At 35.6% G+C, this 13,396-nt stretch overlaps 1 protein-coding gene across 8 annotated transcripts in view; it reads right to left on the bottom strand.

Moving 5' to 3' along the window:
* Cacna2d1 (calcium voltage-gated channel auxiliary subunit alpha2delta 1) overlaps nucleotides 1–13,396 on the bottom strand; it is a 428,021-nt gene that overhangs the window by 165,154 nt on the left and 249,471 nt on the right. For all 8 annotated transcript variants that reach the window (XM_013070350.3, XM_013070351.3, XM_004839765.3 and 5 more), the window contains one exon: nucleotides 10,234–10,275. In XM_013070350.3, the coding sequence (XP_012925804.1) occupies nucleotides 10,234–10,275 (42 nt within the window). The remainder of the gene's footprint in view (nucleotides 1–10,233; nucleotides 10,276–13,396) is intronic.

Here is a 13,396-nt window from a genome sequence, read left to right on the forward strand (position 1 = left end):
TAACATGATCAATAAAATAAAAATGTAGCAAATAAATCAACTCAATTTAATGACGTGAGAATTCTGGGCTGAACTTACTTCATTTGGATTCCAGTCAGAAACACAGATCTTCGAATTAGGTTAATAAGGCTTTGTAAAGATTTGATTTCTTTTTGTTTACTTTGGAATTAGGAAAGCAGCATAGCTTTATCAGCACAGCGCCAGCCTTCTGGGGCACTGGCTTCACTAATATTCAGGGAACTTAGGGTTTTATTAGAACAGCTGTCTCTAAATACCTAGGAATCTATGTAAATTCCAGAGCCCAGAAGAACCTAAATGTGGATTTTCATACGTGATTATTTCATTAATACCTGCTTTCATTTTATTTTTACCTTTAATTTCCTTTAGAACTTAAATATACAAAGCTAAAAATATCAAGATAAACTGTTGTATTTTGTTCAGTTTCATAGAAGATTCGACTATGATTTTTACTTTTATAAAATGTTGTATAAAATATTTTGGTTGAAGTTATCCACATCAAGGCATGAGTTGTATTCATAGTAATAAAATGAAAAATACCTCAATCTAATAACTTTTTGTTATTAAAAACACATTTAGATCACAAACATGCACAATTTGGTGCTAAAATCACTTCACAATCAAGTCTTTGAAAATAATTTTAATAATGTTATTAATAATGACAGTCATTCGGCCGGGGATTTAGCTCAGTGGTTCCGGCACCTGTCGCACAAGTGCAAGGTCCCGAGTTCAATCCCTGGTACTGAAACAAAAATAATGACAGTCTTTATTAACATTTCTGGGTTCCATATTATAAGGCAGGAAATGTTCAAAATATGTGTGTTAACTAACTCAATCTTCACAATAACTCGATGACATCTTACTACAATCACATTTAGTTTAGAAAGCAAATGAATGAAAAACAGATCATGTGACTTTGCCAATAGCAGCAGCAAAACTTGCAGGGCTAAGATTCACATGTGGGCAGGACTGGCCCCTGTGAGGGCTTCACGCTCACACACTGCCATCTCATCTCTGTAACTGTTCAGGCAGGCCTTCTTGTTTGGAGGAAAAAAACTGGAGTGGCATGCAGGAATATTTAGAAACAGAATGCTACCTCTTTGCTGTATAAATAGCTTTTCTGACAAAAATGTTTTTAAACCCTCATATTTCATATTAAAATATTATGCCCATTTTAATGATGTAGCTCTTTGAAAATAAAGCCCATCTACATTACTATTGATTGTAGAGGAATCTACAATGGAACAGAACTTTAATTTTGAAGGAGGGACATAATAAGCCTGAGTTCATCATTTATTCACAAAGAATCATGGAAGCAGCTTCTTAGTCTAGATTTGGAATCAAAAATGTTAATCTTCCATCACTTGTCGTAGCTACAGGCAAATCCATTAACACTGCCACCCACTCACCACCTGAAACCCGCATGGAGCAAGGACCCCACACCGTCTCTGTGTCTTCGTCCTGAACCTGTTGCTGAAGACCAGGAAGGGAAGGGGAGTCACAGGAGATGGGGAAACGCTGCTCCCGTATACGGCAAAGGAACCAGTATTTCCCTTACAAATTAATTTAAACATGGTCATGGTAAAAGGAAGCTTGCAATTTCTTCTCTTAACTTTGATTCCACCAATCTGAAAGCAAAAGTAAACATTTTCCTTTCCCACCATGTTTGCCGTGGCTTTCCTATTTGCCAACACAGCATCTCTTTGAGAAATGTGTCTTCGCTGATGCTAATAAAGTAGTATCCTCGGGGCTGGGGATTTAGCTCAGTAGTTTCGCTGCCTGCTGCGCAAGCGCAAGGACCTGAGTTCGATCCCTGGTACCAAAAATAAAAAATAAATAAATAAATAAAATAGAAATAAAGTAGTATCCCCATTGAAACCCATACATTTAACAGGCATTACCTCAACCAACACTCTGTAATATGAATGACAAACCAAATAAGACCCCGACCTTGAGTCCCTAAACACTGAGTAGAGATCAAACTCTGTGAACATAATACTGTCCTGAAAGGCATCACACCATTTCAGCCAGGATTCCTGTGTGGTACAAGTTGCTTACAACACTGGGGGGAAACAAGGCCATTTGCTACCTAGGAAACCCAGCAGAGGCTTCAAGAGAAGATTTTATTAAACTGTAGTATTTACAAAATACTTAGCATTTGATTAGAAAAATTGTAGGACATCTTTATCAGCTACTCAGAAGCATGAATATGCTAACTTTTACTAGCACAAGTCCACTAGACAGGGCAAAGATTGTCCCGTTTTTCCAATAAGGCTGTGTGATGTGCGTTCTTCCCTGAGGATTGTGGCTCATCAAACTAATTCATCCAGTTAAACTTTCCTTCTAAGTTTCAAGAGCAGAACTTGTTTACATGACTACAACCAGAACTTTCAACATAGTCTACAATCCCAAGGGGACATTAATTCTCCCCCTTATTTCAGCCACTGCTTTCACTAAACCTGGCTGTCAGTATTTATTTTACAGCCACAAGGTGAATATAAATAGCACTGATCTAAGCAGAGGAACATGGATAAAATGTCCCTGAGGAATTATCTTAAACCAGAGTCCTTGCAGCTTCCAAACTGAAAACTCCTCGCAAAGGGACTCACTGAGATGCTGTTAAGAGGAAGTCTACGGTCTGCAATCATCATTGATCACCTTTAAATACTCGGTTCACCTTCCAGTGAGGCCATGAATCATCATTACAATGAGCAAAATCAATAGATTACACTTGAACACACACGCCTTCCATAAATGTGCACTTGGTGATATACTAGCATGATACACGGGAGGAGCAGTAGACTCTGTCAGAAGACTCTATCACCCTAATCCACGTACCGATTCATGGCTTTCTTTGTGTGACTCACTTCTCTTATGAAAGCTACTCCTTCAGCTCCACCGACTTAGATTCTATGCTCCCCAACCGCACCCCTGCCTCCCCTTGCATGCTGGTGTCCTGTGAGTTCTACCCTGTGTCACTTCGAGGCACTTTATTCATTGAGATTGAGCAGATGGAAGAAGCAGGCTGACAGTGAGACAAAGGATGCGGTGGGACAGGCTGGACAGTGTGTGATGTGGAAAGGTATTCAAATTCATTTCATTTTTAACACTGCCCAAGCCCAATAAATCATATCTGGGCTTGACACAGGTCTTGCTATATATGTGCAGCCTCACTCTTGTTGAGGAAATTTCAGCTACATATTTTCAAATTCCACTAATAAGCTAAACATAAAACTCTATTCAAGGGCCCTCTCCTCAGCAACCAGACTAAATATTTAGCTGTCTACCAGAGATCTGCTCTTGGATATTCTTGAGCAAGGTTTTGGTATAAATGTTCTTGACATTTAAAACTCTCTGCCTGAAGCACTGTAGGTCTTCCAAACACAGCTGTTATGCACAGATTTCCTCATAGACCTAAATGCTGCCTTCCTTTACATCTCTGAAGCTTCTCTCTAACCATGTGCTTTGGCTTGGTCTTTGTGAATACATGATTTGTGGTTTACATCTCTTCATTTCAACCTCTGTTTCATCATCCTTATTTGTTTGTTTGTTTGTTTGTTTGAGACAGGGTCTCGCTTTGAACTCACTATGGCTTTGAACTCACTATGTAGTCCAGGCTGGCCTCAAACTCATGGAGATCCTCCTGCCTCAGCTTCCCAAGTGCTGGGATTACAGGCCAGCACTGCCACTCCCATCTATATGCATTATCTTTGTTCCCACACCTTTCCCTACTTCTCTCGGCATTTGGGGGCTTATTCCTCAAGCTCACTCTGAGTTTCACTGATGAATAATTCACATCACGGAATTTGTTCTTTCAATGCAAATTTCGTTTTCGCAGTTTTGTTTTTTTGCTTTTGGGTGTGCTCTTTTACAGACCACTGGGTCTTTCATGGGGGGACACAAAGCATATACTTAATGTCTTTTTTTAACCTAAGTAGCTGAAGAAACACTTTCCTGTGTCTTTAACACTATAGTATTTCTATTTCACTGACTCATTCGTGGATTCCCGAACTGACTACTCTATTATTCTTAAATAGATAAATAAAGCCCATCCATTCCCAGGACTGGGAAAGTATCAAAAATAACAGTTTCATTTTGTTTTTTCACTCAAGCATCTGTCCCTCTTCTATCAGATTTGTAATGAACCTGAATATTTGGCCGTGTGTTTGGTCTGCCATGGACATTTGCTGAGAACAGGTGTTTTCTGCAAGGTGTACTTTTCAGCTGCAACCCTGCAAACCGCAGACACCCACAGGCCTGGGCAGAGGCTGAAGGTGGGGTGAAAGAGGTTCTTTAAAAAGGAGACAACGTGGTGTAAACCAACAGGGGTTGTGTGGGATATCCTTAAATCTGGCATTCTTAAGCCATTTCATGGTTGTATACACTCAAATTTCAACTTAGATTCATTCATTTATTAGGAAAGAAAACTTTGCTAGGTGACACCATGTGTTAGATGTTCTAAAAGCTAACAGCTGCTGAAACTACCCAAGAGCTTCCCTGAGCAGTCTTATGCTGGAAGGAGGAAGCCAGGGAGCAGCGCATAAGGAACAGCTGTGCCTCCCAAACAAAGCTGCCACTTTACAGCCAAGTTAGACCTGCTGAACAAAGTTTCTGCAGGGAACCAAATACCAAACAAAGTCAATAACAACTTATTTGAAGATCATGACAATGGAAAAAACTTTAGGAATATTTACATATTAATATATTATGCAATCAAAGATAGATATAAAATTTAGAGGCATAAATCATGAGATTGTACTGACAATGCCTATGTATATACTTGAGACCAGTGTCTAAACTCCAGATGACTTCCTGGAGAGGGAAAGGAAATGACTGACGTAACTATGACATACCATCAAAAGGTGAATGTTTCAATTTAAAAAAATAATTACACTGAAAGACACATTGCCATTAATCTTCTTCAAGATAATCTCCCTCACTTCAGACGCATGTATCCCATCACATTTGTGACTTTCGGAAGCATTTCTGGAAGTGCTTTCTCATGGTGTCTTTACGAGTTGTGATCATCAAGTATGACGACTGCTGCTGAGGAAGGCCACCCACCCAAATGTCAAACTCAAGAAATCATTCTGGTGTGTCCTCATCCACCCTATTCACCAGATCTGGCACTAGGAAAGTTCTGTTTCTTCCCCAAACTCAAAATAACCATCAGAAGTAAACATTCTGTATTGATTCAGTTGATCAAGTCATCTGTGGCATTACAACTAGAGACACTTGTAAGAGAAGAATTCAGAAGTGCTGCGGACAGTGGCAAGAATGATGAGATTAGTGTGTTTGAAGTGAGGGGGAGTTCAATCTGATGACATGATTTGTGAAAATCTGATAGATAAAAATCAAACAATATATATATGAAATTATGAATAGAGTGGCTAATTAAATTCACCTGTACTGCAAAACTTTTGGTGAGGGTGACTATATCCCATCATCCAAAGAGTTCTACTTCATCATACATATTAATCTTTGGTAGAAAATGTGTGATGACTAAAAATTCTGAAGTAAAGCATTTACTTATAGTTCTTAGCTTTCTTTCACTGTAAGAAATATTAAACAGAACTGTTAAGAGGGACTAGAAAATATACAACTTTATATTCATTCACCATAAAAGAGATTGCTTTCTCCAAAGGATTTGATGGTACTGAAATGGTAGCAGTCACTCAGATGGGTTGGTGGCATGTTAGCATCAACATTACTATGTCAAGAAAAGCAAATTGAAGACACAACAGAAGCTATTCACTATGTCCTCGATACTGCTCTGCCCCTTCTCTTTTAAGGAGCAACCTCTCCATTTTCCATGGGAATAGGTCCATCCAAAGGGGATAAATTGCATTCCACATGCTCTTGCTGGTAAGGCCTACTTCCTCAGGTAAGTAATAATCTTTGGGGGAAAATGAGCAACCACTGTAAATTCTGAAGCAGAATATCAAAGGCAATGTTTACTTGAGGACAGAAGCCATCTGTGTGGCTTCCAGAGCAAGTCCTTAGGGACAAAGGCCATGTCCTCCAAGAAAGGAAAGAGAAAACAAAGAAAAACACATCCAGGGCATTGGAGTGTCCACCTCGGTCCACTACCTGTACAGTGAGAGGAGAGGGGGTGACTGTGGGTTGCCACGTTAGCCCGTGTACCCTGAATGTTGATGGCAGAAGGTCCAAATCCTGTCTAAATTTAGACATATTTAGTTTAGGTGTGTCTATCACAGCTGGACCAATATAGTAATGAATGCAACATGGTCCATTTTTATTCCATACCTAAGGTTTTAATATTACCATAGCTAAAGCACTTTTGAGTTACTCAAATAAAAAAGTCTTCTTGAAGTATAAATCATTTTATAAATTTGTATAAGCTTTCAGAATTTTTAGATTAACTATTCTAGATCCAGAAAATTATACTGTTACCTTGATGCATCTCATAGTTTAACTTAGGCTGAGATTCAACATGAGAATTTACTGATCCTGCTATTTTTCAAAAGCAGTAAATAGAATTATGCTTTATTAGGTAATTCCTCAAAATATTTTCTCTCATCAAATTACATTCTTGCTTTATGTAAGCAACAGTAGCCACATCATCAGTTGTGATTCTTTAATTTACATGGATGACAAGAAGTGTAAAATAAAATTAAATGTTCGGGCTCAATAAAAAATATTTTCTCAAATACCTAGCAGAATGTCTTAAATATTTCTATACATATTTGATGACTCTTTCTGAATCATTTGAATTTGTATTTGATAATTTATTCGGATTTCAGGTAGAAATATGTGACACAAATTGAAATTTAATACTAGAAATATCTTTTAAAATGTCTTGCAAAATAATCTTATTTTTATCAAAATCATATTTATAAAAAATAGACTCATTAACATGGCTAAAAGCTCATGGCATTTCTTCAATGCTTACATGTGTCAGGCAATAGGTTCTTAGCTTTCTATGCAGAAAACTTTATCTTAGCCAATATTAGGGAACATCTGACAATGTGCAGATTCTACAGATAAGTCGATTGCATTTCACTTCGCTTGGAAAATGTAAACAAGGTTACACAGCTGACAAGAGTCTTTCGAAAGTGCGTGGTTTTCCCATGTGGAGGGTAAAATAGGAATATTAGCAGACACAAGTAATCAGGGCAGTGAAAAACAATTTGAATGTGCTAAATTATCTTTTAAGACAATGGTGAGCAGCCTTTGAGAAAACAATTACTTTGTAAATTGATGAGATTTGGTCTGGTCCTTTTAAGTGATTTTGCAATATGTGCCAAAATGTATTAAAATATCTAAAACCTTTGACACAATGCTACCACTTCTGGATAATCTATGCTACAAATAAGTAAAAATTATGAAGTAAAATGTTCATGCACATGGGTATTTACTCCATTATTATATATGTTCATATTCACAAAAGACTATTAAAATTCTAAGGTAGAATAGAATTGTGTTATATCAACTCAAAACAATGATTTAACAAGTATTTCATGGAATAGGAAATGATGATTTGCTTATTTAAAGAATCATGAAAGTATTTGTCTTCCAAGGTACTTCTTAGAAGTTGTCAAATTTATTTCAAAACAGATTTTTGTAATATGCTTTGTATGTCCTTTTAAATTCTATAAAATCTGTGGTAATATCTCCTAGGTCTTGATATTGTAATTTTAAAAATGTATAAGTGATATTGTGTAATAGGAAGAAAAGGTCTAAAGGAGCAGGGGAAGTAGGAGGGGTAGGGGAAAGGAAAGAAGGGAAAAGAAAAAATATGAGAAAAGGAAAAAAATGGAAACAAGGTCCTTGCAAATAGGGAAGGGTAGAGGGGGTGAAGGGAGGGCAGGGGAAGGGGAAAAAAATAAGAACCAAGATACTCATGTAAAGGTACAAGATCCCAATGATGAATATAACTGTATTTTATACCTAAAATGTACCAATAAAGTTAATGAGGAAAAAAAAAAGAATCATGAAAGTATCTAAAGATATATGTTGATGAAAAAAGTTTAAAAGTGCAACAAAAAGACATGTTTACAGTAGAATAAGATGGTTGGTCATGCATGGCTCTCCTTCCTGTGGAGCATCACATTCTCTAATGTGGCCACAGCCTCCATATGTGCGAGTACGTTCGTTATACACACATATTCTTATTAGAATCCGATCATTTTCAGAAATGGACATTACAATTTATGAACTCAACTACCTCATTCTTAGATGAAAAAAATAGCCGTCTGAATTGTAATCAATTTTAATACATTAATGGAAGCTAAAATTTGCACTCATCTGGGTTATGAATTAGTCTCTCATTTCTATTCTAGTTCTTTTGCCACTAAACAACTTTCTGCAAGTTGTTCTGGCACTATTATAAATTTCATATAAATAAATGAGAACAACTCCCCAAAATCTTTTCCTAAAATTTTGGTGTCAAATTTAAAAAACGATAATTTGCTATTTATAAAGTTTTGATTAAATTTAGGAAACTTTACGTTGGGCCTAACAAAGAGAATGAATCATTTTTATACTCATAATTACAACCCACAGAAGTATTATCCATGTTTTCATTATGGGAAAAGACAAAACACAAGAAAATTCAGTACGTCCACTTTTATGTATGCTTTTGTCTCTTACAGAGAATTTTATTTGAATACCTAAATAAATATCTATGTAGATAAACTATGTAAGAAAATACTGAATACAGCTCAAGTATTCCAAATATATAACCTATGAACACTTTTTCACTTATACAGGGCATACATATTAACTTTGTAGCATTGTGACTGAAACAAACACACTACCAGGCAGGCAGATGATGATTCTGCATATATTTTAAATGACTATATAATACTTAAATATCAAATACTAATTCTAATCGGAAACTGAACTTCTCTCCTCCAACGATATTTATTCTGACATCAATACACACTAAAACACTTTGTGTTAAAATGCTGTATATACTCTTTGTAATTAATTAAAATGATACATATCATTTGATATATTTAATTAAAGATTAAAATGATATATACAACCTTTGTAAAAGGAAAGTTTCACTAGCAAACTACTTATATACAGAGGAGGAAAGCACCTTTCAAAATGTTTAGTTCTTCATCAGCAAAAGGGAAGGAGGAAATAAAACATTTTGTTCATAGTGTTGTTGCAGAAATTAAGATAATTTATGTAAGGTGGTTAGCAATATACGGGAAAATTTAGTGCTCAATTAATTATGATTTCATAATCATTATTACTGTGGTGTAATCTGGGGAGGTGTGACATTTCAGCTAAGTATATATGTGTGTGTGTGTGTGTGTGTGTGTGTGTATGAAATTTTTTATTTGAATGAGAAATGTTTGAGTAGCAAATATAATTCTACTACATTAATTTGATTCTTCCTTGATATATTCCAAGTTCTTAGATAAATGCTTAAAATGTAGGAGAACCTCAACAAATATTCTTAGATTAATAATTATATACAGCTTTTTTTCACAGACAATAATCAAATATGAGAAATTTTAAAACTTAAGTATAAATTGTATGTTAAACTTTTGAAGTTTTTTTTACTGTAACTATTGAAAATGTCTCCTCTACCTTCATCCAGAGTGGCGATATTAGAAGTAACTCATTAGTGCTGAAATAATCCACGTTCTTACTTAATTTTAAAATGTACAGTAGAGTCTTTGTCCAGAAAATCCCACTGGTGGGCTGAGGATATAGCTCAGGGGTAGAACACTCACTCGAGGCCTTGGATTCCCCTCCCAGGACGCAGTGGGTGGGAACCCAATATGTAGCTGTTGTATTTCAAAGAGGGACCGTGAGGCCAGCCTCTCTGAGCTGTTGGCTCCTTCCCGTGAGGGTTGATGTGAATGGTGCCCCTGGCTTGTGCTGTTCAAAGGAGAAGAGAACCATGTGGTGACTGGAAGCCAGGGGCCAGGCCTTGTCTCTGCCCTCGGCACTGCTAGCAGGATGTGGAGCATTTGAAAGGTTTGGGGTTAGACATGGTGTTCCCTGGGAACAAATCTAGAGAAGCACATGGCATTTCTACATAAAAAAAGGGCAATAAGAAGCTGATAAAATACATAAGCATTAAAATTCATCATTTCCCTGCTGTGTCTAACTGGTATTTTGCTTATACTATCAATGTGTTCTTAAAAACTAAACCTGCCAAGATCGATTTGTTCTGTAATCCCAATCATCCCATTATAACTAAGAATTTAATATAGAATATTTAGTACTCACATCAAGATCATCCTTAGCATTGTAGTAGACAACTTCATTGCTCTACAAAAAAAGAAAAGAGGAACATTTTATTGATTAGAGTAAAACCAACCAAATACTAGATCAAACAAACACTGAATATATTTTATGACAAATGTATATTAATAAAAAAGACAACTTCTAGGGAGCCTGATTTTCATGGAAAATAAAATAAAATAAGCTCCTCATAATATTCCTTTCACAATATATTCTACAAAAATCCATTAAGATTAGCCAATATTTCCATGAACATATTAAAGAAATATATCAGTGGTAGTAGGAAAGCACATCATACATTGGGGAAAAGATCTCAGTAAAAAACTGAGAATGATTTGTCAAGAAAAAATAAAGTGAAAAATCCCTGTGTCTAATGAGCCATTCACACAAAGCAAAAACATGCCTATGCACACATATATTCTGGACAATGCAGAGGAAAACTTAAGAAGTAGGTAAGTGTCTTATTACCATGTTGTTAAACAATAATTTTTAAAAATACACATCTCTCCAGTGCTGAAGTGATTCTTAGAAAAAAATGTGTAAATTAGCAATATTGGAAGAAATTTCTTCATGTGCTTCGGATAGGGATTAAAAGAAACTAAATTCAGATAGCCAAAATTATCAGATTACCTAACACACTAATATTTCTGTATTCTACAAAGTGATGAGATAGAACTGGCCCTTTAGTAGGAATATCAATGGACAATTCTGAACATCAAGACTGCTGAAATGCAACCACAAAAAGAAAATAGGGGTGCAAATTGTGTGATGGAAAAAAAAGGATGAATAACGTGACCACCAATGGATTTAGAATTCCGATTCCTGATTCTCTCGGGCCCCTCTGTCCACTGTCCCTGAGGTGCCATCCGCCCTTGCCCTGAATTCTGTGAACAGTCAGTGCCTGGCACGGTGTCTTCGCTAGGAGTCAGCACCAGGTACAGATGTGCTCTGTGGGCCTCTAAAACTTCCACAAACATACACACTGTCAGGTTATATGAAAAGTAAACACATAATACACATCTTCTTAGGAAAGGACAATTACTTGAGAAAAACCACTGTTTCCTGAAGTGTATTTGGGAAGTTCACTAGCTGAGATAGCAGTAGAAGCTACATAGGGAAAAGTACTCCATGGTCATGACCCCGGAAGACAAGAAGCAGAGGTCAAATTGCCTCTGTCTGGCAGGATTTCACAAAACCTGACAGTACTTACAGATACCTAACAGGAAAAGATAGCTTCCTTTTGTTCCCAATTCATCTGACACAGAAAGCAACCTCTACCCTTTGCTTCTTTGCAAAACATGGCAAGAGACAAGTTATATGAAGAATCACTCACTTTGAAGACCAAGTATATCCAATGACTCTATAAATACCAGAACATGTAACTCAAAAAACCGAATGAAACCCATGAGCTGGAATTTATTTTATTTAGAATCAATAGAACTTTTAAAGGTATCATCTAATTGATTTTAAAAGAATTAAATGGAGAAATTCAATATGTACAAAAGTTTAATTCCTGAACCATTTCTTACAGAATTTGTCTTGTAATAGAGTTAAAATACAAAGTAAGAACTCATCACTGCATAAAGGAAGAGAATCTTCTAAATCCACCTGAGATCCAAATCTAATTACTAAATTATTGATCTCACTTGCAACTTTGCAATTTACATGCAGGAGACAATTTTCAGTTTAGAATGTGGATTCCAGCAAAACCTAAAACACTAAAGACGCATATCTTCATTTTAGATTATTTTCTGCCAAAATCTTGCTTCTAACAATAGAAATGGAATATGTAGAAAACAAAGTGCAACTACATTAAACATCAAGTAGTTCAGCAACATCTTTTCCACAGATACACGTGAATTTACACACAATGATGTAGTGCAAGAAAGACACAAGCTATCAGCTCTTCCTCTCCAGGGTGGAACAGATACAGACGGATTATATAAAACAACAGCTCTGCAGGATTACATTTGGTTTACAGTGCTGGAAATAAGAGACTATATTTAACTAGTCATCTTTTTCCTTCCTGGGAACATATGAAGAATACTTATTAAACCTAAGATTAAGGGTATTTTAAACATCACCAAGAAATAAAGAAATGTTAGTATATAATCCCACTAAATATTTTAATTCTGGTATGACAAATTGTATATGACATTAAAATAAGTAAAAGTTAAAGAAAATTAAGTTCATTTGAATGCTTTAAATGCTTTTCTCTGTTATTATTCTATATTTTATACAAAATCTTTTTACTTAACTATTCTTTCAGAAACTATATAGTATCCCTAAAACTGTGACTGAACATATATATTCTAAATTTTATTTAAAATTTTTGCATTTGCTCAAGCCTTTCTGGATGTGGGGTGAGATCTAACTGTACACATTGTTTTCTCAAGCAAATTAAAGAAAAATACAAATAGCATATATAAGTGTAATTTAGAGAGAAATATATTTAAATATATATATGTAATATGTATATATGCCATGTAAAATATGTAAGATGTGTGCAGTTATGTTAATTTAAATTTGTCATAAATTATATTGTATATTAAACATCCATACTCCTTGTGACTGGGTATTTTGTGCTTCTGTTTTAAAGAGCTCTTTCTCAACACCATGTGCATTTCTTACATAGTCAAAATATAAATGCAAAGATCAAACTTGTATTTTTATAGAACACAGAAGATGGTGAAGCACTTAATCAACTGTGAGTGCTTAGAGAGACTGGGAGAAAACACAGTATAGACCTCAGTGGAATGTGCAAATGATTATGTCTTACTCCATATAGCTGTATTTCTTCTCCAGAAATAAACAGGAAATGGCATTTGGTTCAGGGCCATTTTTTTCTACCTCTTTTATCATAAATACAATTTCGTTTTCAAGTCCCCAAATTTTATTGGTAGTGTAGTTATCTTACTGTTTCCTTATTAAACCCAACAAGAAAGCTCAGCTGGTCAATTTTATTAAGGGCAAATTCACATAGGGAATCAGGATTAGGAGAAGCTGTAAGTATGCACTTAGTCAACACAATCCTCCTCTCTATCAAATGAAACTAAAACAAATGCAAATCTTTATAGGACACTTAATATTCACAACCATACATTTTTCCAGTACTACTTTACTCTATTTTTTTTAAGTGCAAGAATTT

This window comes from Heterocephalus glaber, unplaced genomic scaffold (genome assembly GCF_053883595.1).
Source record: "Heterocephalus glaber isolate CG9 unplaced genomic scaffold, H.glaber_assembly_v1.0 deba00000678, whole genome shotgun sequence".
NCBI classification, from domain to species: domain Eukaryota; kingdom Metazoa; phylum Chordata; class Mammalia; order Rodentia; family Bathyergidae; genus Heterocephalus; species Heterocephalus glaber.